The sequence below is a fragment of the Culicoides brevitarsis genome, chromosome 2, assembly GCF_036172545.1.
Source record: "Culicoides brevitarsis isolate CSIRO-B50_1 chromosome 2, AGI_CSIRO_Cbre_v1, whole genome shotgun sequence".
Lineage (NCBI taxonomy): Eukaryota > Metazoa > Arthropoda > Insecta > Diptera > Ceratopogonidae > Culicoides > Culicoides brevitarsis.
The window spans coordinates 25087699-25112051 of NC_087086.1; the positions used below are offsets into that span (position 1 = coordinate 25087699).

Here is a 24353-nt window from a genome sequence, read left to right on the forward strand (position 1 = left end):
TAAATTAAGAAAATTTAATATTTAAAACCAATTTTAAAAAAATTAATTATATTAAGAAAATTTAATATTTAAAACCAATTAAAAAAAAATAAATTAAAAATTAATGGATTAATAAACAAAATAAATTAAATAATTTTAAAACTTTGTTATTTCAATTTTTTATATGAATTTTGCTAATTGAGCAAGAAAAAAATTAACGAAAAAATAATTTTATTTTTTTTATTAAAATCAAGATTAAAAATTAATAAAAATGTTATTTTTGCTCCTTTTTTTAATTTTATAAAATTTTTCAAGTTGAATTAAATTTATTTTAACTTTAGATCCTAATATAAATTTTTAAATAATATTTAATAACTATTATAGAGTCCCAATTATTCCATTTTCTTTAACTTCTTTGGCGATAATTTATCAAATTTCTAGCCATTTATTTTGTTTAAAAATTAAAAAAAAATATTTATGTTTTTGTCAATTTAATATTTTTTGTGTAAAATAGGAAATTAGGAAACATAGTCAGGAAAAAATATTTCACAATTGTCATCAATCATTTTTTTTTCTACTCCTACTTAAAATTTTTAAATTATTTTGTAACGCAAAAAATAACTTGTTGCTTTTTAGTTTAAAAAATAAAAATTTTCCCTATTTTCTAATTTAAACATCAATTCAGCTTTCGATTAAAATCTTCCACCACCCAATTATCACTAAATACCATAATTGACCTACAACCTTAACCGTCCACCAATATTCGATTCATTATTATCCGATACTTTTTTCACGCTTTTCCACCCCGTGAAGGACAAAGGAGAGAGAAGAAAAAAGACAATAATAATTATTACTTCATCATTACTTATTAATCTACACGTTCGCACCATTTTCCATTAGCCTTATCTAATTTTTTCCCAACTTTTATTTTTTTTTTGCTATCTGTTCACCGTAATCGATTGATATCGTGTCATTTTGTCGATTATTATCGTCATCATCATCATCATCGTTGATAACAATGCGATTGATAACAAACTTGATGAAAAATTTTTCTAATATAAAAAAATTTTGAAAGAAAAACTTCGTCTTTTGTTGTCATTTTCATCACAAATTTTTCTTTCCCTCTCCTCTCAATTATCTTTTGTTTCGTCGCAGCAAATAGGTAGCTCGACAAGAAATCTCGCTCCAAACAAACTCATAACTTGCAATGTCAATTTTTTTTTGCCGTTACAGTCTGAAAGATCCACAGGCGGTGACACATTTCATTTATATTTATTTTTATATAATAATAATAGACAGACATGGAACAGATAAAAAATTGTCGTAGCGCGGTGGTTATTCTTTTCTCGTTCGAACAAGGCTCGAAAAAATGATGCCAAACATAAATTGTAAGTTTTTTTTGGTGAAATATGACATCTTTTATTGTTTTGTGATGATAATAATTTTTTTTTTGGGTCGCAATGATGAAAAAGTGATCAATGTTTTGACTGGAAGAGTTGTTTTTTGACCTAAATCTTTATAATTATTTTCTTTAGCATAATACAAAAATTCCACAGTATTATTTTTTTAAAATTGGAACGAACATAACATTTTTTCAATAAATTAATTTTATTTTTCGTTTTTTGTCTTATTTATTAAAAAAAATTAATTCGTTTAAATTTTTTTTAAAAATAATAATTTTAAAATATTTTTTTACAATTTTAAAAAAATTATTTTTTTTTTAAAGAGAAGCAAAAATTACACTTTTATTAATTTAATAAAAATATTCACTTTAAATTTATTTTTTTTTTTGATAATTGTTTATTTTCCATCATTTTTTTTATAGTTTTGTCCGATACCCCATTTTAATTCGAAAATCCAATGGGGCAAAATAAAAAAAAAGTTAAAAATTTCATCAAAAATTACCAATTTTTGGTGTATTTTCATAATTTTTCAAGAAATTTTAATGACAATTTTTCATTTTTTAGGAGTTTTTTTATTCAAAATCATATTTCGACATAAAATTTTCCTTAAAAAATAATTTTCATGAAAATTATTGAATTTTTTTTTTCAAAAAAAATTTTGACGGTTATTTTTATAATATTAATTTTTTTCAATTTTAATTAAAATATTTTTAAATCAATTTTTAATACACAAATATCAATGTAAAGAACTCAAAACAACAAAAATATTGATAAAAGATCAAAATTTTTTAAAAAATTTGGTATTTTGTATGAAAAAACTTTTATTTTTTTTGCCCCCATCCCCCATTTTTATTTCAAAAATTTTGGACAAAACTATTGAGTTTCATTTGGAGCGGCCTTAAATAAATTTAAAAAATACCATTTTTACAAAAACAAAATATGTTTGGCAAATAAAGGTTGCTTATGGGCATACAACAAAAAACAAGAGAAAGTTGTAAATTATGGAAAAACATATTAAAAAAAAAAAAAATGAAAAATTCTTTAATTAAAATGAGAAAAATATATGTTCAAAAATGTTTTATTACCTTATTTATTATTTTTTTTGATACAAAAATTAAAAAAATAAAATTATAAAAAAATAATTGGTAAATTTAATAAAAGTCACAAAAAGTAACATTTTTTATTATATGAATTTTTTCATCTCAAATTACATGAAAAACCCTCAAATTACCATTTGTAACATGTTACATTTTTCCAATTAATTTTATGAACATAACAATCCGACACCACAATTGATTTATTTCGCACATCTATCTTCATTAAAACATTAATCGACGTCAAAAACTGAAAGCGCAACGAAACAACATTTAATTAATGCACCTAAATTATGCATTGGACAGCCTGCATCACTTCACAATCTCTCTACTTTGCATTTCATTTCATCTCTCTCGTTTGCAACACAAACAAAAGTTCACTAATTAACAATAGTAAACATTTTCCACAAACTCAACACTTTTTTTTGCTCCTCTTCTCAGTCATAAACTGCAAGTGCATTTCAGCTCGTCAAACAAACAAACGAAAAAAAACATCCCACTTGAATACCGAAAATCCCATAAAACTGTTTTAATTGCAAAAATAAACAACATTTTTTCTCCATCATGCACTAACGAGACAATTAGGCAAATTGAGTGAACAACAAATAGAAGGCCATATTTTTGTGTGACACCATCATTTTTCACTAAAAAATTTTAAATTTACTCGAATGTCAAAATGTTGAATGGTTCACTCGTCTCTCGCTCTCTCTCTGTGGCACATAAATCGCTTAAGCTTAGCACTTTTTGCATGAAAAATTTTATTCATTACTGTAACGAAAAAAAAAAAATATTTTCCATGTCAGTCTCGTCTCGTAATCAGCTCAGCTGGCTTTGTTGGTGCGGCTGTAGCGTCAAACTTCCAAAACACCAACGAAAAATAAATAAAAAGTAGAAAAACAAACAGAAAAGCCACATTTACACACACACACATCACTTTTCCTGCATAATTTATGGTGATTGTCTCTCTGTTTGCTGCGTCATGGTCTATAACTAGGCGAAAGCACGGCAAAGTTTCGTCTTCTTTGAATATTTCATACGGCGAGAGTCGTAAGCTCTTTCTTTTTACACTTTACAGTCTTTTACACTTTGTTTGTGGCCAGAACGGCAACATGCCGTCATACTTTTTGACATGAATATAAATTTTCACGTGCTTCATCATTTTTCGCAGAATATGTGCTTCGCAAGATAAAATGAATAGCGCAGGACGACGTTTGCTAGTAGCTCGTAAGTGTCAAACAAAGGAAATTGCAATGTAATCTTAAGCTTGCACTTTTTTTTCCTTTTATTTTTATGTTCCCTTAATACTTTATATCTTTTTTTATTGTTCTTGTTCTTGCATGTACGTAACACGGTGCAACAAATTTCTCGTGTTGCGTCAAAAATTCTGAAATTTTTTTAAAAAAATTATAAAGGACTAAAAAATATTTCAAACGTATTTTTTTGACAAATTTTTAATTTTAAAATATTTTTTATTAATTTTTTTTTTGTTAGTTTAAAATTAATTTTGATTTTAAATTGTAAAGACGTTTCCATAAAAAAAATAAATTTAAATAATTATTTATGAATTTAATTTTTTCAAATAATTATAAATTTAATTTAAATTATTATTTTATTATCAAAAGTAATTGTTTTACTAAAAAAATAAGTAAAATTAATTTCAAAAAATTAAATTAGGCTGCACTAATTTTGTCTTTTTTTAATTTTTATCAAAAGTCTTTTAACTTAAAAATTTTTAAAAAATTAAAGAATACTCTTTTTCATTTTTCTCCTTTTTTCAACCTTTTTTTAAATTTTTCAAAAAAAATTTATTTTTTTTGAACAATTTTTTAAATTAAATAGGTACATATTTTTTTCAATTTTTTTTTCTTTTTTTCATTTGAAAAATTTTTCTCAATTTTTTATAATTTATCAAAAAAATCAGATATTTCAAACCTAAAAAATGTCGAATATTTTTAATTTTTTTTCATTTCCATTGGATCAAAAAAAAATTTTAAAGCAAATCAGAAAATTTGTTGCACCGTGTTATCTTTCCTGCTACAAGTACATATCCTCAACAACAAAAAAAAAACATCAAGGAAACTCGAGAAAAATATGGTAAACATAAATTTTTGGAATAAATTGTTATTTTTTTTTCTTTGCTTACCTGCGCTCCAAGTTGCATCGGGTCCCGCGTCAAGACATCGCTGGATTTTCTGATGGTGTAGTAAACGAGCTCGATATCACGATCGAGAATGTAGCAGCGGACGTGCTCAATCAAGCATCTCAGATAACTAATTGAAACGGTTTGCACCTGCCAGTGTGTGTGTGTGTGAGCGAGTGGAAGAAAAAAAAATAATGAAAAGGAAACTTTTAGTGAGAAAGTTTTATTTATAGATAATCCTGGCAGAGTTTTGCTTGATTGAATTTGTTTGATTGATTGAATTGTGTAAAAAACGAAAAGGTAGCGCGAGATGGAGGAGGGATGTTCATGAACTTGGTAGGTAGTTTTGCGTGCGTTCGAAGAAAATTTGCAACATGTAAAAGTTTCTGCCGCAATGTAAATATATTCAAATCAGAGGTATTTCTTGATGAGAAGTTGTTTTCATTTTAGTTAAATTATTCTTCACTGCGCCTAAATTGCAAAAATAAATTGAAAAAGTGCTAAGTTTTTAATATTTTCTTTATCAAAATTGAAAAAAAAAGTTAATTAAAAAAATCAAAAATTAAAAAAAAAATATTTAAAAATTTTAATCAATTAATTTTTTACCAGTATTTTTTGAATTTTATTTTTTTTTTAATTTTTTGAAATTTTTTTTTTTTTTTAATTTTGTGAATTTTTTTTTTGATTTTTTAAAAAAATAAAAAAAAAATTATAGAACTTTTAAATAAATACATAATATTATTTCAAATTTTTATTTTTTTTTATATTTTAAGAAGTATTGTAATTTAATTATTTTTTTTTAAAAATTTCGTACTTTTGTAGAATTAATTATTAAACAAGTTATTATTATTATTAAAAAAAATTAAATTAATCAATTTAATAAAATAATTTTTTTTTTATAATTTTTAATATTTTTGTTAGAAATATTTAATTTAATTTTCTATGATTTTTATTTAGCGATTAAAAATATTTCACTACCTAAATTTATTTTTTATTTTTTTTTTTATTTTATTTATTTAAAGCTTTTTTGAAAATCTTTAAAAAAGTCCAATAAAGCAATTTTTAAGTTCACTGCACCGATCATATAAATATTGATTTATCTCATATTTAACAAAGATCATTAACCTCGTGCGTCGTTTCCACCCCGAAAAAAAAATCAAATTGTATTAAAAAAGTAGTACGAACATTTTATTGCACTAAATTCCATCTGTTTCATTAAACTTTGCTTTTTTCTGTTTTCCATTATTTCGCAAGTACCGTAAATGACTAAGTAAATCGATGAATTGGCATTTTGCGAAAGTCATTTAAGTTTTTTTTAGCAAAGAAAATAAAATTTATTAAGCCTCGACCGACGGTAATAAATTGTTCGAAACTCATAAAAAAAATGCTTTGACGTACGTCATCATAACTGTCGATGGGAACATTAAAACACCCTGAAAATAATTTTTTTTTCAAATCACATTTAAAAGGGTATCAATTATGTAGGACAGGGAGTTTATAGAATTGAAAAAAAATACTTGAGAAAATATTTACTTTTTATGAAAGTTCTGAATGAAACTCTTGCTAGAGCGATTGTCACCGAGTGTTTGTTGAGGAGAATGATGAGCAAGTATATCGCCTCTTGCATGGTTTGCATACAAATTTCTGCTAAAATATTCAAGTACAGGAGTGGCAGTGTTACTGTGGGATTGTTCATAAAAAATTGAAAGACTCGTAAATGGCGACAGAGGACGTGCCTTTGTATTTATCTTAACGCTGCCAGTAGACCTAACTCAATCGTTTTATATTTGCTCAAGCTATTTGCTCGGCGAAAATTATGTTAAGCGGCTGTGCTGAATGCGTTAGACAGCTGTCATCGCAAGAGGAGGAGAAGAAGAGACAACAGATTTTTCTCGTTCCACTGAGCAAATGGAGGAAGGGAGCTTCTGTTGTTTGCTGTGGTTTTTCTTGAACAAAAGACGTCTAATGATTGCAATAATGCCGCTCCGATACGTTCATTAAAGGCAATCAAAAAGCATTTAACGATGCAATAATCCTTCGGCTTGGTATGCAATCGATCGATATGACATTCTTCATCAACATCATCTCTGCTCTAGTACTTATTATTGTTATTATTATCGTTGCCGTACAAAATGAAGAATGGAAATTTGTTTTTCTTTAGTCTTATTGTTCGAAAAGTTTTTCTATTCATCTGGAAATTAAACAAAAGGCGGTTCTTCATTGATCGAACCAGAACAGTGGAGTTGCGTAATTGGAATTTTTTTCAGAAACAAAAAAAAATTGAGCCCTTGGTAAAAAATTACATGTGCAAATTTTTCGAATAAATTTTTAGAAGAAAAATCTAAAGTAATTTATAACTAATATTTTTATTACAAAAAATGATATATTTGAAAATTTATTTTTATATTAATTTAAGTTTTCCAGGTTTTTCAAAAAAAATAAAATAAAATAAAATAAAATAAAAAAAAAATTAAAAAATTTTTATTATTAAAATAAAAATTTTGATAGACAATTCAAGATTTTTTTTTTTCTAAAGTTTTTCAAATGATATTCTAACAAAAATAACGTTAATTATACCTTATTATATCATATTTTAATTTTTCATATTAATTTTTTTTTCAGTTAATAAATTAATTGATAGAATAAATAAATTGAGAAAAGTAATTTTTATGTGCCAAAATTTTCTATGTACTAAATTAATTTTTCATTAAAGATTTTTGATTTTTTTTTTGATTTTCTTAAATTATTTTAACCTTTCTTTTATTTTAGTTAAAAATTTTTTTCCGATGTCAATTTTTATATGTTTAAATCCTTTCATATTTTTTTTCAGTGAAATTTATTTTTGTAACAGAAATTTCATTTGAAAACATTATTTCTATTGAAAAACTTCAAAGTTCGTTTAAAAAATATTTATAAAATTTAATAAACACTTTTTTGCCATTTTCAGGAGAAAAATTTTTAAAAATAAATTTGGCGCACTACCTCATCACGCATTCCTGAAACTAAAATTTACGGATGAGTTGATCCAGACATCGCTCGGTTGGCGATGAATGCACGCAAAACCCATTTTGCTAATCAAATGCGAGAAAGAATTCATGAACTTCCGCCGGAAATTTATTTTGTAAAAGGAAAAGTTTCCTCTTTGATTATCCCAAACAATGAAAATTCCTCCTTTTCGTAATTTTTGTCACACACACAAAAAAACAAATATCAAGACGTTCAAACTTTTCTATAGTTTTATACTTACAGCAGCGAGCAGAAAATCAAAGTTGCATACAGCAATTTCCTTTAATTTTTGTGTGTCATCCGACTGTATTAAATGATGCCATGCTTCCTCGACGTGCCGGATATTGTAAGAGATATCCATCCCGAATGACGTTTGTTGTGCCGTATTCGTCGAAACGCCATCGTGTTGTGCTGAAATATTTTTTTTTGTGCGACATTTAATTGACAGGAAACAAAAATAATGCATTTTTTGTTTGGAAAATAAATTACCAGATTTATCACTTTTCTCCTCCGTACGACTTTCGTCACTCTCTTCGCTTTCCTCCTGTGGAAAAAATAAATTTACAATTTCCTTGTGCGCTTGCCGGGCCATCTCCTGATCCATGTATCGTTTGCGCGTCGTTTCGGCACACAAACTGTGACGCCATTGAATAAACAACTTGCCCGACATCAATTTCTCTCGGATCAAGGGTCCTTTTTTGTTTGATTGTCATTGAATGTAGCGAACAAAAAGAATGAAAAAAGAATTGGAAAAGTGTCATTGAGTGAACTGTTTTGTTTAAAAACAAATATATTTAAAAAAATATTTTAAAAATATGCTTTTTTTGTGGGCCCTACAAAGATAAAAGTAAATAAAAAATCTAAAAAAAATTAACAAATGAAAAAAGCCCAGAATATTAGTTACCCAATGCACATTTTTAAAATGTCGCCCCAATGCTCATTTTAAAAAATTTCCCAATAAACATTCTAAAATTTCTTCCCAATGCATATTTTAAAACTTTGCCCCAATGCATATTTATTTTTAAACTTCACCCCAATGAAAATTCTGAGCCCAATGAGCTCCAATGAAAATTATAAAAAAGATGCCCCAATGCACATTTTCAAATTTTGTTTAATTTTAAAAGTATCTCCAATACTCCAAATTCACAGTTTGGAATTTCTTGACTAATGCACATTTAGAAATTTTGCCCCATTGCACAATTTGAAAAATTTTTCCAATAAACATTTTAAAATATTGCATCAATGCATATTTTGAAATTTTTCCCAAAAAAATTCAAAAATTTTGTCCCAATACACATTCTAAAAATTTGCCTCAATGCAGTTTCGTACTTAAGCTTCACCCCGATGCAAATTCGTACCCTAATAAGCCCCAATGAACATTATGAAATTTTTCTCCAATGCAAAATCATAAATTTTTGTCCAATGCACATTTAAGCGGACATGACAGACAGACAATATTGCAATTTCAATAAAAAAGCATACAAAAAATTGTTAAAAAAGGACTTACTCATGCGATTCCTCAGTGTACGGAAGGTGGAAAAGTTAAAATCTCCCGCACGCGTGTCCAGGAACGCGTCACTATTGTTGATTGGCATCAAGAGTTCCAAGAATTCCGTCTCACTCAACCCGTATTCGGCACACGTGAGGTACGTCGTAAAACGCGAAAATCCCACTTTGCCAAACTCCACTTCCATCGCGTCAAAAAATCGATTGACAAATTGCTCAAACGTTTCATTCTCTTGAGCTTTTCGTACAACGGTCTTGCATGCGGTATCGTCCGTTGTCGCCGAAAGGTCGAACAAGTAGTCCGGTGCCTTGAAGCGTTCCTTTTGCATTGGCGTGAGTTTGAGCGTATCAATGGGACTGCCCGTCGAACAGATAATATGCACGTTATATGGCAAACTAATTGGAAGCCATGACAATGCCGCAACAACATCGCAATCTAGCGGATTGATTTTGTGCAAGTCATCGATAAATATGAAGATAATCTCATTGTTGTGCGTATCTTCGCACCGCTTGATGATATTCTGGAACCAGGTGTTGATGTAGAGCGGATCGAAGGACGCGTCTTTCGGCAAATAGCCCTCGGGAATGTTTAGAATGATGGACATTTGTTGGCAGATCACACGCAGCAGCTCGAGGTTGTAGGCGCTACGTGGTGTTGCCGAGGCAAATCGTATGATGCGATGGACTTTTACGTGATCGAACCACGACGTGACCTGCGAGTAGATGTGCGATATGATGGAACTTTTGCCACTACCGTGACCGCCATAAATCAAATACGGCGAATGTTTGGCGTTTGCACGGAAATTTTGCGTTACATGGAGCTTGAGTTTCTCCGGAATTGATGAATAAATTAAGTCCTTGGATGCGAGATGCTCGTTCAGGAACAAGAGATGTGTGGAATGTTCATTAAAAATTTCCTGTACGAAATACACAAAATTTAATTGCACGGTAAAAACTTTTACCTTTACTCAGGTCGGAATCAATTTATGCTTTCTCTCTCTCTTTCTGTTTTTTTAGGTCGTGAATATGTGTGGGTGAAGTGGTATGTGCGCTGAAAAATATTTTAATAACTAAGAAACACGGTAGATTGCCCAAATTTATAATCAATTTTCATTTTATTTCAATTAACGCCGCACAAAACTTTTCTCATGATAATCGAGATTCTTGGTCTTACTAGTTTTCACAATTATGACATTTTTGTCATTAATTCCTCGATTATCTCAAATAACCGTTAATTAACGTCAACAATTATCCCTAACCATCGAAAAAAATGAAACTCTTGAGAATTCTCGGTAATAATTATTGGAATAATTACGGCTCGGATTACAATTCTCTTTAATTCCCGTATAAATAAGACTCTTAACGGTAAATAAAGCAAAAAAAAAATCGCACGCGTCTTAAAGGGAAAAAAGGCAACTTTTTGTTATTATTCCAGTCAGTAAGCAACCTGTAAACACCCACTTTCCCAAGAGTCGACAACTGTCGAAAATAAATAACCCCCATTGAAAAAAAGGATGAAACTGTTTTTTTTTCGCTTATGTATCAGAAAATAAAAGAGAAGAAAAAAAATGATACATACAGGAAGAAGATTGTGATAAGAAGATGGAGAAAATAACACGCACAAAAACAAACAAAGTATAACCCTCGAAAAATTTCATCTATCTTGTAAATATATCGATTTATCCTCCTTCCAGTCAGGCAGGCAGCAAGGCACAGACAAACATCAGAGGTTACACAAGTAACGCTAAAAGTCCATTAAATTAATAAATAAATACAGGTTTCCATGCAGTGTAAGAAAACCCACACACACTTGTACACGTCCGATACGCGGCGATTATTATTACATTATTTATCCAAACAAACAAACAAATTCTTATAATCGAAAGTTTCGTCGAGAACGAGAAAATAGAGAAAGAGGAAAAATATAATAATTAACATTTTATATTCATTTTCATATTATAATAATAGAAGCAAAAATTAAAAGATTTGTCGTGATGTGAAACACTTGAGCGCATTTTATTATAAACAACCAAAAATTATTATAAACGTCAATATTTAAAGAAAGGATGAAAAATTAAAATGTGAAACAAATTGTTTTATTTTATTAATGAAAAAGCAAAATAATTAAAAATCTACAAGTTGCAAAAAGATTTATAAGAATTTAGATTTCTTTTGTTTTTTAATTTGCGTCCGCATTTGAGTGCTACTACCTTAATTCGTTTTGTACAGTAAATCACTCATTAAAGTTATTAAAGTTATTTAAAGAGATAAATTTTCTTTGGATTTAATTGATAGACAACTTTTGACGACGTCCTCATATTATTATTAATAAGAAAATAAATTCTAGCATCCTTTTGGCATTTTTTATGGAGCTTCAGGGATTTCTGGTTCTTGAATGTCTTTGAGTTGGTTTCGTAAATCTTTCTTTCATGTGCCTCACGGCCATGGATTCTTAAGCGACTCAAGGTAGTCGGTAACAAAATCACAAAATTGACATTAAATGTCAAAACTGTCTTTAGAATAGAATGGGACAAAAGTACCTAGTTTTTAACAAGACGAATGCCTGGAATTTTTATATATAATAAATTAAAACATTATCGTCTATAATAGTTCTAATGTTAATGCTAATAAATAGTTCTAATTCAGTATCACTATCGGATTCACTTTCACTTTGTACGTCCTGATTTATTTTAATTGTTTTGTTTAAAATTGAAACAAAAGCATCCATAAAAATGTGCTTTTTTTATTTCACGTGTAACGCTCTTCAATAGGTGCACGCGTTTGTTTTTTTTGGTTCGATATTCGTCGCCAGATGTTCCAATTAAAGAAAACTGTCTTTTTTATTAGGATTCAACCTGACTCAAGTCTTATGATGCTTTTTTTGAACTGGTTTTAATATCGTTTGTGTTAATAAGATATTACGCGATATCTTTCGAGACTTCATAACTCATTTTCTTATGACTTTATATTTAGTGTTGACTCATTGATGTTGTAAGCAGTGATATTAACGACTTTCTATCATCTTTTCATATGTAATTTTTGTTATAAAAATCCATTCCATGAAACGGACAGACGTCAATAAATGATATCATTTTTTTCTCCGAAATGTGTAAAAAACTGTCTGGCTCAGAAACGCCAAGCAGTCCGCCTCGTATATTTTCATACGAATAATGAGACAAGTAAAGCGGGACCAACAAAATCTCTCAAATATTCATTCAACCAACAACAACGAGGTGACTTCGATTTTTTTTTCGTCGGTTATACATTTTTGATGCCGCAATATAATTACAATATTGATTTTCTGGTTAAGTTTCCGCATCCGTCGCCACAGACAAAGCACGACAAAAACGGAGAAAGAGAGAAAGAGATAAATTTCGGGTCACTGATATTTTTGTGGTTTTTTATTAACTTACCTGAACCGTTTTCTTGCGTTGTTTACCGCCATCCGGGTCACTGGACAACGATGAATCAATTGCATTTTGAAGCATTACAAAAACCGTTCGTCTAAACTCGTTCAAATACTGCTCATGTTTTTCGTTATCGACATCGATACCATTTTCATTCCACTCCACTCTGTAAAAATTTTTGTTGCAAAATTAAATTTATGAAATACGGATCAATCAAAATATCATTTTCATCCGAAATTACACCGCAAATTGCAGATGGCAATCATAAAATACTAAATCATCGTTTTCGGGAAAATTTTAAGGCACATCGTTTATTTTGTTGCATAGGCAACAAAAATTGAATTAAATTGAACTCCGAGTTAAACGAGGAGGAGATAGTAAAACAGCAAATTATCGCCAAATCGTATCACGTTTCTAGTAGACTTTTTTTGTGCCGCTTAGTGTTTTTCGATAGGTTGAAACTACACCAAAAATAAGTGTGTGTTGTTGTAAATATTAGGCATTATTTATTTATTCGTTCGAACGGAATAAACATACGAGCTGTATAACCAAATTAGGGAAATAAATAACTAGCAGTTGTTGAAGTAGTTGTTTACAGGTGTAGAAATGGCAAAAAGCGAGGATGATGATGATGATGACGTTGTAATTTATGCTTGGCGGTGAGTGTGGCAGGAGGAAATAGTGTGTCGAGATTAATCAGTAGGTGGATAAGATTAGCGGAAAGTGTGGAAATTATGGTGAATTTTTCATTAAATTTTGTTTTTAGGTGAAATATTATATTTTAGATTCAATTTTCTTAGATTTTTTTTAATGACAAAAGGATTTTTTTTTAATTTTTTTCAATGACATATTTCACTAAAAAAATTATTAAGAAATTTTTGAAAAAAAAATTATCTAGTTGTCATTTTTGAACTGAAAAAAGTAGAAATAAAATCAAAGGTCAATAGGAAAAATCTTAAACATGCATTCAGTTAAATATAAAAAAGTACCTATAAAATTTTGAAATTTTTATTTTTCTCTTAGTTACATATTTACATATTTATTTTCGGATTAAATTCTACAAGATGTTAAAAAAATTGTTCAAAAATGTATCTTTGTTGAATTTTGGGTACTAGAAAAATATTTTAAAAAATTTTTTAATAGGAATAATTATTTTTTTTCGTTTTTAGGATATAGAAAATCAAGAATAAAGAATCAAAATCCAAGAATTCCAAGTGCCAAATTTTTTCCTCTAAGCCCTTCAAATATTCACATCTCCCGGGACAATAATTTACTTTTTTTTTTTACATAACTTTTAGCCTACGCACATCGATTTCCCGGTTCGACATGAAAAAAAGACAACGCTTCAAGACACGATTTTAGTCCCAAAAATGTTTTTTCCCAAGCGTTTTGTGTCTTCATCATCACCATCCTCAATGCAAAAAAATTTATCTATCATAAATTTCTGCGAAAAATGTTCCACTAAACGTTATACGGCAATATTTTCCCGTATTTTATTTATTTATTATATGCCGAGTCATAGGTCGCGTCGTTATTTTATTACGTGCACTTGTACGACATTTTGCGGTGTGTAATAAAATAAAAGAAAATGCCGTTTTTTTATAAACATCATACTTACGAGAGTGTGGTATGATTGCTCGCTGGCAGCTTTTTACACAATATTGACTTTAGATGTGCTATTTTTGTCTCGTCACGCATATTTTGCTGTTTGTGAGTCGGCAAAATGTCATTATTATCACCATCATTGCCATTTGTCCATTCACGGAATATTGCTACGATGTCTTCCGCTGATAGTTCTGATGTTTTTTTTGGTTGATGTCGTTTGCGTGTTTTGATGTTGTTAATTATTTCACAACACATTCCGAGAGACGGAGAGATAACATAATTAACGAAAGAAAGATTTTATTAGTCATGATTTTAATAGGTTTCGTTCTTTTTGATGGTTCGAAACAACAAATGGAGTTGTCTGGTACTTTGTAGATTTCATAAATGACACGACAAAAACGGAAAACGGAGCGATATCTTCTTTACAAAAGCAAAAGCGATAAGGGACCGTTTAATTTGATCACGTGTTAAAAAAAGGTATACGTGAATGACATTGATTAGACAAGAGACTGATCTTTTTTCTACGCTTTCGCAAAATGAGCAAAACGGCAATAAAAAGCACAACTTGACTGATTATTCAGCATGAAATGGTACAAAAAACGTGAAATAATTCAATTCGTGACATGCATCATCATGAAAAGCAATAATAATTCAGAGAAAAAAACGCAATCTAACTTTAATTTTCCACAAAATAAAACGTGTTCAAACAATAAAATTATTATTATAGAAATTGAAAACTCGTTTCATACTTTCTGCATTTCCCTGAATGTTTGCCAAAACAAACATGAAACAAATCAAAACATCATTTTAGCATAAAATATAACTTTGTTTCCATCGACGACGAATAACAACAAGAAAAAAAATCGAAGAAAACGAAGATTTGTGTTTTCTTTATAAACTAGAAGAAGAAGAAGATACCGTAGTATTAATAGAAAATTGAAAAATTGCATTCCGTTGGGCATAATAGAATCAGAATGTTTATGAATTGAATAATATCGAATATTATACCGATGTGCCCGTATAATATTGAATGTTTATCTCTGGCGAATTGCTACAGTCTTGGCTAGTTACGATGTTGTGCCAAGGCATTGGCGGGGATATATTGGAAAATAGTAATATTGCTGTAAATGGAATTTTGACATGAATACATGATATCTTGCTATTGCAATGTCAGATGGGAGGCTTGGAGGTAAATATTTGTTGAATTACTTAAATTAAAGTTGCTGATTTGATTGGTTTTTCAATTTTGTAAAATAACGAGTGGACCTGTAGTCTTCGTTCTACCGATTTCACCATTTCATCGAAAAAAAATTTCATGAGATGTTTTAATGGATTCGTGTTAGTTAGGCTAAAAGAAGTCAAAAAAGCCTAGATTTAAAATTTTAGAATAAGCTTTATTGTTTTTAGCCAATTTTAGTGTGGTTGGGTATGCCAAAAAGGTATGTAAATACCCTCAAATCCACTAAAAATGTCTAAAATCTCAAAAGTTCGTTCTAGAGTTTTCAATTAAGGTTTTTCGACTTCTTTACCCTATAGGCAATCTGACCCCTCAGGAGCCAAATTGATCCCTTAAGGGAAGTTTTTCATCCCATAAGGGATCAATTTGTTCCATTAAGAGGTCAATGTGATCCCTAAAAGGATCAACCTGATCCTCTTTCGTGTTGCTCATTCGTAGACTCAAAAATTGAACTCTTCAAGAGATCATTTTGATCCCTTGAGTGGTCAATTTGATCCCTTGAGAGGTCAATTTCATCTCTTCAATAGGTCAACTAAACCTCTCCAATCTCTTAAGGGATCATATTGACCTTTTTGAGGATCAAAATGACCTCTTGAAAGATTTAATTTTTTGGGTCTACGGATGACCAACTCGAAAGGGGATCAAAAAATTCCCTTAAGAGATCAATTTGAATCATTCTTAACTAATACAAAACCATCAAAAAATCTCATGCCATTTATTTTTCGATGAAATGCTGAAATCGGGTCATGTTTAGTGAGTTCACTAGCAAATAAAATTTGTTTAAAAAAATTTTGTAAAATTTGATAAAAATAAAAAACTAGAAAAAAATAAATTTTAGATTTAAATTTTTTTTTTGTTATTTTTTTAAAATATTGAACTTCGCCCTATTTTATTTTATTTTAACAAGAGAGAAAAAAGTTTAAATTTAATAAAAAAAACGAGGAAACGTTTAAAATAATTTGATCAATTGATTGCACAAACGACTGAATGAATATAAAAGATCAAAATCACTTTTGCAAATAAATAATTGAATCAAAACTGTCAAATGCCGGTCCTGGAAAAAGTGCGGGAACCTGGGAACCTCGTTCCCGGGAAATTTACAAAAATCTTAAAGAAATATTGAATTTTTAAGAGTAAAATGGGAAAATTTTTTAATTTGAAAATTAAAATGTGTAGAATTACTTAAAAAATGTATAAAATTGACTAAATTTATGATTTTTTTCAATATCTTGGGGTAAATATAATTTTGGGAAATGAGTTTGGTTCCCGGGAAAAAATAAACTTTTTTCATGTCTGTCAAATGCCAAATCCATTAAAAAAATAGAGCAGAAAAAGAAACAATAAACTACACCACTGCCTCGTAAAATTCGTAATGTAATCATTGAAAAATCCATCATTTTTTCCCCATTCATGCAATATATTTTTTTTTTGTTTCTCTTTTCATTCAATTTTGTTCTTTTCCATTCTTTACGAATTTATTTTTCGTAAACATAACGAGCAAAAAAGAAAAAACAGCATCATAAAACCCATTGAATAATTTTCCTGTCTACACAGATTTTTGCCATCGTGACGATGAAAAGTAAGCAAAAACTAAAATAAAAATGGATCTAACACACAAACATATACCTCGAATATTGGATGAATCTTGTTTAAAAATTGAAAAATATTGGAAAAATATTTTGTGTGCGAAAAATTCTAACCACCCTTTGACGTGTGCACGAACATCGTATCTCTTTCTCGCAATTTCGTGTCTGTTTCCATTAGCAGTCCCATTATTGAATTTAATGCATTTCAAAGTGGAGCATTTTAAAATTGAATTTTTTATGTGAGTGTGTGCATCACATCGTTGTCGAAAGAGACGAGAAAGTGGCAGTCACAAGAGAGTAAAAAGAAAGTTTTTCTTGATAATTTTTTGATTGAAGTACTAAAATTAGAAAGTAAATGTGTGTGATCATGATGTTCTTAGTAGTTTTTTTTTTGTTGAACAAATTTAAGGCACAAAAAAAGGAAAAAGAGAGAAAAGTAAATGTTTGAATATTTTCCTAGTTGTTGCTCGTGTACCATTCAACAGAACTGACAATAAAGTATTATTTTTCGAACCATCAAAATGGAAACCTTTGAAATTCAATTGTAATAAATTAATTTTGCGTTTCTCTTTGCCTTAAAAAGTGATGTCTTTGATGTTTGAAAAGCTTTTACCTTTTTTTTATTGTCTTTAAAACAACTTTCAAGGCATCAAAATGCGTAATAAGGCAAAGAAAATATTTGTCTTATGTCAAAAATAGGGCTGCAAAAACTTTTCAGTCAAAAAACATTTTTTTTTTACATTTAAGCCTAACTACAACTTCGTATTAAGTAAAATAAACTTAAGTTAAAATAAAAAAAAAACTTAATTTATGCAAAGTTCTTAATCCCTTTTTGTTCACAACATCATAAAAAAAAAAATGGAGAAAAATAACAAAAAATTACAATTTTTGATAATTTCAAGAAATTTGAGAAAAAAATTACTTTAAACTGTTTTTACTAAAGAAATATTTTTCTTCAAATTGGTTTTGAATTTTTTTTTAATTTTTTTTTGTAAATATTTTTTAATGGATTAAAAAATAAAAAAAGACATTTTTAAATATTTGTTTCTAAATTTTTTATCTCTAAGAACTTTTCTAATCATATTAGAAATTTAAATTATATTATAATTATAATAATAAATTATATTATTATATAAAAATAAATTAAAATAAGTAAAAAATATGTATCCAAGTTAATTTTTTTTTATTTAAATTTAAGAAATTTAAATAAATTTTAAATTTAATTTGATTTATTTTTAATTATTTTATTTAATTTTAATTTAATTTATTTTTATTTTTTTAAATTAATTTTAATGTAAATTTATTTCAAAATTAATTAATTTATTTTTATTTTAATATAATTTTACTTAAAAATTTTTGCAGCCCTGTTAAAAAATATTCGTAAAAATCTTAATACTCACCTAGAGCTTTGTTAATTTCATGCTCCAATGCTTTAACTTGAAATTGCTTAATTTTATCACATATTTGTTCATTAACGTGCGCATCTTGATTCGCGATAATTTCCTGGAATTTACTTTCCAACAACTTTTGCAGTTTTCCACACTCAACCGAGATTTCTTTAAAATCTCTTGTACTGTACTTTTCGGTTACTAAACTATAACTTCCATTGGAGCACTTGTACCACGAATTGAGCTTTTCTATTTCCTCCGGACTCGACACTTTTGTAAGTATTCCAAAGACATCGCCATCAATGTGCATCGGAACATTAAAATTACCCAAATTTTGTCCGAGTAACGCGATAAAAAACACACTTTTCGAATCTCGTTTACAAATTTCGATTTCACTCAGGTGATCTTCCAAATATTGTGGATTGAGTTCGGCAAGAGCACCATTCAGACCGGTACCAAAATGCATATCGACAAATTCAATTTCGATCTGGCGATCATCGTAGAGTCGTTGGAGTTCGGGTCCCACTACTTCGAGTAACATGCGACGTTCCTCCTTGAAGTCTGTATGGATTTTAAGGATTAAAGGTAAATTGTATACAAAAAAAAATGAAAATTCTTACCGTGCTTATGACTTGCAATGTAAGTTTTAACAATACGTGGCACCGGAAGCTTACAATTTTCCGTTAAATTCCCCCGTAGTGCATTCACCGCTTCCTCTGCCATGATGATGAATTTTTGCTTTATAACTTACAACAATATTTTTTTCGTTCTTTTTTTATTTTATTTTTTTTTACTGACTGTTGCTTTTCCTTTCACATGGATCTGATATGGAATTTTTACAAGTTACTTTATACGGACAAACATTGCTGCTGCTGCTCGTGTTGCTACTACTGCAGATGATGATGATGATAATAAATTGCTGAAAAAAGAGAAAGAAAAATAATAAATTGCAGTGACTGTACATTTACGAAGGACGTAACGGTAGTGTTAACTTTTTTTCTTCTCGAGAAATAATCTAAAAGCTTCGAAGAAGAAACGTTCATCCGATGACACAACCGGCTTCATTTATCAAATTCAATTTAAGTTTTCTTTTCTGCGATGATTTAAGGAACAAAAGCCGTCGTCGTCGTCTCTTATTTCAACCAGAGGTGAAAAAAGTTTTTTTTCCCGGGATCCAAACTCATTTCCCAAGACTTACAATTTTTTACCCCAAAATAATGAAAAAAATTCTAAATTAATTCAATTTCATACATTTTTTTAAGAAATTTAATTTTCAAGTTTTCCCAATTTTTTTTTCTTAAAAATTTGAAATTTTTCTTTGATTTTTTTAAATTTTCTGGGAACGAGATCTCCAGGTTGCCGCACTTTTTCCACGACCAATTTCAACTGTATCCAATATAATATATAATTGAAAACATGCTCTTTCTCTCGCTCTTGTACTGACATTTAAATGAATAAACCTTTTACCTTGTTTCGACTTTTTTTTTTTGAAAAGACTCAAAAGCAAATAAATTTAAAAACTTTATTCCGTAGTAAAAGCTGGTTATGCAGCACACAAACAAACGACACGCCGCCAGACTCGACGAAGAATATTCGAAAGTAAGAGCATTAATTAAAATATTTTTCGACGCAAATGTGTATGAAGTGGTGTTTTTTGTTTTATTTACTTCGCTTTGTTGGTAAAATGGTTGAAATTTGTTCAGTGGAAATATTTATGTACCAACTTGGATAATTGAGATCCCTTTTGCAATAAATTTTGCTGGAAAATGGCATTTTAACTTTTCTGTTCTTAATTATTTTTCGGGAAAGCGTTGGACGTGCGAAATAAAACGACGACGTTTCGACAACTGGATTATTGGGAAATTGTAGAGAACTTTTGTGACATCACAAATTTATGGGATAGTCCAAAGTTCAAGTTTTGTTTTTTAAAGTAAGGTAAGTACAATTTTATTAATTTTTTTCTTTTTTTGTTCCTTTTTTTAATAAATTACTTTGAAATACTTGATTAAGTAAGGTTCTATTTTTTTTATTTAGTCAAAAAATGGACAAAGTTCAACCAAAAAATTGAAATATCTATAATTTGAATTTTTCCAAAAATATCAAAATTAAAGAAAATAAAAATGATTCTTTTTCGTTTTTTATATTATACAAAAAAAATATAAAAAATAGTAATTATTTTTTTTTTAAATTTATTATGGCAAGTTTTGAAACAAAAAACATTTATTTAAAAAAATGAATAAAAAAATATTTTTTAATGTAGGTAAATTTGAAAAATTTTGTTTTCCTTTTAATTTCATAATTTATATATTTTTTTATACTTTTTTTTTTGTAAAAAAAAGTGAGTAAAATCTTTTAAAAAAAGTCTGTTAAATATTTATCCAGATATTTATGTTTAAAAAAAAAAAATACTCATTTTGAAATCAAAAATATTGTGAAACATTTTTTTAAATTGAATTTACCTTATCAATAAAAAGCGAATTTGACGAAAAATATTTTACAAATTCCTTAGAAACTTTTCATGAATTTTAATTATGTTGTCAAAAAAAAAAGATTTATAAAAATATTTTATTTATTTTTTCAGTCACCATACCAACAAATTCCCCATAAAATTCTTTAAAAAGTGGCCATCAAGTATTTTACCTCAAAAAAATGACTACTCAAGATATTCAAATCCGATTAATGCAAAAAGTATTATCGTAATCGTTCGTGGAATAAAATTTATCATCTTCCTTTATCGTACCTTTATTTAAGACGAATAGACAACTTTAGATAATCGATAAGCCAAACAAAAACAAAAAACTTTGGTAAAATTCGATATTAATCTTTTCCCACAGGGCATTACGATCTATTTATCTTCGTATCAATTTTCTTTTACCTACTTTTTATTTCAGAAAATAATTTTCTTCTTCTATTTAATTTTCTATGGTTTTTCACGAAAAAATTGAAGTGAATCGAATATTGCCGATATTGAGTGGCCAATTGAAATTTTTCTCGAGTGTATTTCAAGTGACTAACGCATAAAATTAAGTTTTGCGGTATATGGCGCGCCAAGGAACGGAACAACGACCGGAAATCTATATTTAGTGGTCCATTATCAGCTAAAAGCAATATCTTGTTGTAATATCCTGTGTGCTTCATACAGAAATTGTTTGATTGACGACACGATGACTTGGTTGGATTTTTTTCCATGAATTTAAATTGTTTACTTTTGTATTCATTGGGAACTTAATGTGTCGTTGGTCTTGGCATTGTCACATCTTCCATGTTGTAGACTCACTTGACATCACCAGGACTGACATGAAAACTTATTTGCACAGTCAATTTGCACACAAATAACTTTCTCGATCATTCTCGATGTTTTCGTCAACATATAATAATAAATAGGCAGCACGAACACCACTTTAACAAAACTAACAAATTGTGTATTTTGCTATTATATTTTCCATTGAATTATTTTTATTTTTTTTTTGCTCTCTCATCGTTTGAAAAGTTCTGCAATTCATTCGAGTGATATCGCGTGAATAACACCCGGAGTTGATGATATTTTTTACCACATTTCGAGAAAAAAATTGCGATATTATCCTCGAACTGGCGGTACTTAGTGATGTGTCAGGTCACGTGGTTTGAAATTTTTTCAGGTCACGTGGTTCACAAATATTTTAAGTCACGGACTTGAAAACTTCTCAGATCACGTGGTTTAAAAAAAATCTCAGGCCACGTGGTTTGAAAACTTTTTCAGGTCACGTGGTTTATAAATTTCTCAGGTCACGTGGTTTAAAAAATTTTCAGGTCACGTGGTTTGAAAATTTCTCAAGTCACTTGGCTTGAATATTTATTAGGTCAGAGTTTTAAAAATTAATCATTTTTTTAAACCACGTGGTTAACATGATCAAATAGTTAACCAATTCAAAATGCGATTTCATTGTTGGTTGTTTTCTGAGCAAAAACTTTATATATTTTTTTGTGTATAAGAGAAGAGAAAGAGTGAAGTACCTAAGCGGATTTATCAAATAAAATAATTTCCTGCAATTGTGTACATTTATATCAATACACTTTTTCACATCATTCAAGTATCAAAAGATATTTCGATATTTTATTTATTTTGTTATTGTTGTACAAAAAGGTGATACCAGTTGTTCAGCCATGAAAAATAAAAAAAAGATGGATCGAGATGTTTACACTTCATATCACATATTATTATCTTCATTGTTATAATTGAAACATAAATAAACTTTTTCGAGAAGTGAAACTACTGGGAAAATATATCTATGAAATTTTATGTGAAATAAATCCAGATCAAATGTTTATACAATTGCATAACAAGTCAAATATAAAAGTAAATACAAAAAGTTTCAATGGATTCCAAACATAAGTTTTAATATTTTATCTCTCGACTTTCGAAACACAATAGAAGAAAATAAAAAGTATAACGATCCTGTTGTAACAATGTTGCGCTGCTGCTTATTCTCTCACGTATGTGATAAAAATAGAATAAACTGAATTGGAACAGTAATTTAAGGAATTTTCCAGTAGAAGGAAAATAATAGACAAAAAATATCGTGGGGAAATATTTTCTTCAAAAAGCTGATAAATTTATAAAAGTCGAGCAAAGTATTGGAATTCACATTTTTGGTGCACGGTTTTCTGGAAAGTGTATTGATAAAAAAAAATTTTTTTATCAATTTATAATGAACAAAACATTCCAGACAAAATTCCAAAATTGACACTCATTTCTCAGCAGTAAATTGGAATTCTATACTAGATGGTTTCATTTTACCAAAAAAAGGATTTCGGTTTTACTAAAAGATCTCATTAAAAACTGTTTTAATCCTGGTTTTAATGAAAAATATATTAATGATTTTTATTTTCTTTTTAAATTCATAGCTGACGTCGACAACCTGCCATATTTTCGTCATCGTATATTCTTTGCCAGTAGGTAAGTTTTCCTTCTTCACCATACACTAATTTTCATTTGCAGCAATTTGAGATGAAATGACTCTAACTGACGAAGATTTAGAAAATAATATATATTTACTGAATTTACGTGCTCTGAAGGAAAGCAATTTGAAGCGATGTCAAGTGTTTTGAATAACCGGAAATTACATAAGATTATTCACAAAGTCGTGAATCATACTAAATTACATACTTTTTTTCGAATTTCACAAAAAACTATATAAGTGAAAGCCTACAAAAGCGAGCTAGCCCGTGTTAAATCCATTTAAAAACAATTCTTAATTTTTTGCCTACGAAATTTGGGTTGACAAGGATATACTCTACCACGCTACCAACATCGACTGAACTTGTTAAAAATGCACATAATCCGTGACAGACAAGAGCCAGCAAACAACTTCTGCACATTTGTGCATGACGTAATCAACGGCAAGATTGATTCCCCATAAATAAAAAGGCAATTCATCCCTTCATCAAGTGAATATCAACTACGTCACCCAAGAGTCTTCCAAGCACAAAAAATTAAAATTAACGACATCGACGAACTATAAAAGACTTTTTCTATAATTTCATCAATTTCTCCTTTAATTTATATTGATAGACTTTTAATCTTTAAAACTCACCAAAAATAATTTCTATTGATTGACTTGAATTCAGGGAACAAAACGTCCTACTGTTGTCCCTTGAAACCAATTCGCATTTTTACAATTCCAATCAACCGTGCGCAATACATCATTATTTCCATAAACGAACAACGAAATCTTTTCGTTTCGACATAAATCTACTAGTCGAAAAAATATTTTTTTTTACATTGTCTTCGTTATCTACGTCATTTTATCGTTCTTTTTTTATTTTTGCAAATACAATACATGACAAAACACAGCAAAAAAAAGTACAATAAAGAAAAAAAGCCTAAATATAACAAATCAATATTAATGTCTTGTCTCCACACCAGCAGCACGCGCAGATACTAACAAATGCGACACGCGGGAAAGCTACAGGTGTGTGCGGTCTTATATTTTTTTTGTGTATTTTATTTAACGTTTTACTGC

General features: G+C 28.8%; 1 protein-coding gene across 4 annotated transcripts in view; it reads right to left on the reverse strand.

Moving 5' to 3' along the window:
• LOC134829316 (protein qui-1) overlaps positions 1-19076 on the reverse strand; it is a 37618-nt gene extending 18542 nt beyond the window's left edge. For 3 of the 4 annotated variants that reach the window (XM_063842349.1, XM_063842348.1, XM_063842346.1), the window contains exons 1-7: positions 18972-19076; positions 18364-18912; positions 14154-14331; positions 12542-12701; positions 9130-10045; positions 7864-8315; positions 4620-4766 (exon numbers count right to left, since the gene is read on the reverse strand). In XM_063842349.1, coding sequence (XP_063698419.1) covers positions 4620-4766; positions 7864-8315; positions 9130-10045; positions 12542-12701; positions 14154-14331; positions 18364-18912; positions 18972-19074 — 2505 coding nt within the window. In that variant the 5' untranslated portion in view covers positions 19075-19076. The remainder of the gene's footprint in view (positions 1-4619; positions 4767-7863; positions 8316-9129; positions 10046-12541; positions 12702-14153; positions 14332-18363; positions 18913-18971) is intronic. The other variant, XM_063842347.1, reaches the window with a different exon arrangement.
• Positions 19077-24353: the final 5277 nt, after the last annotated feature.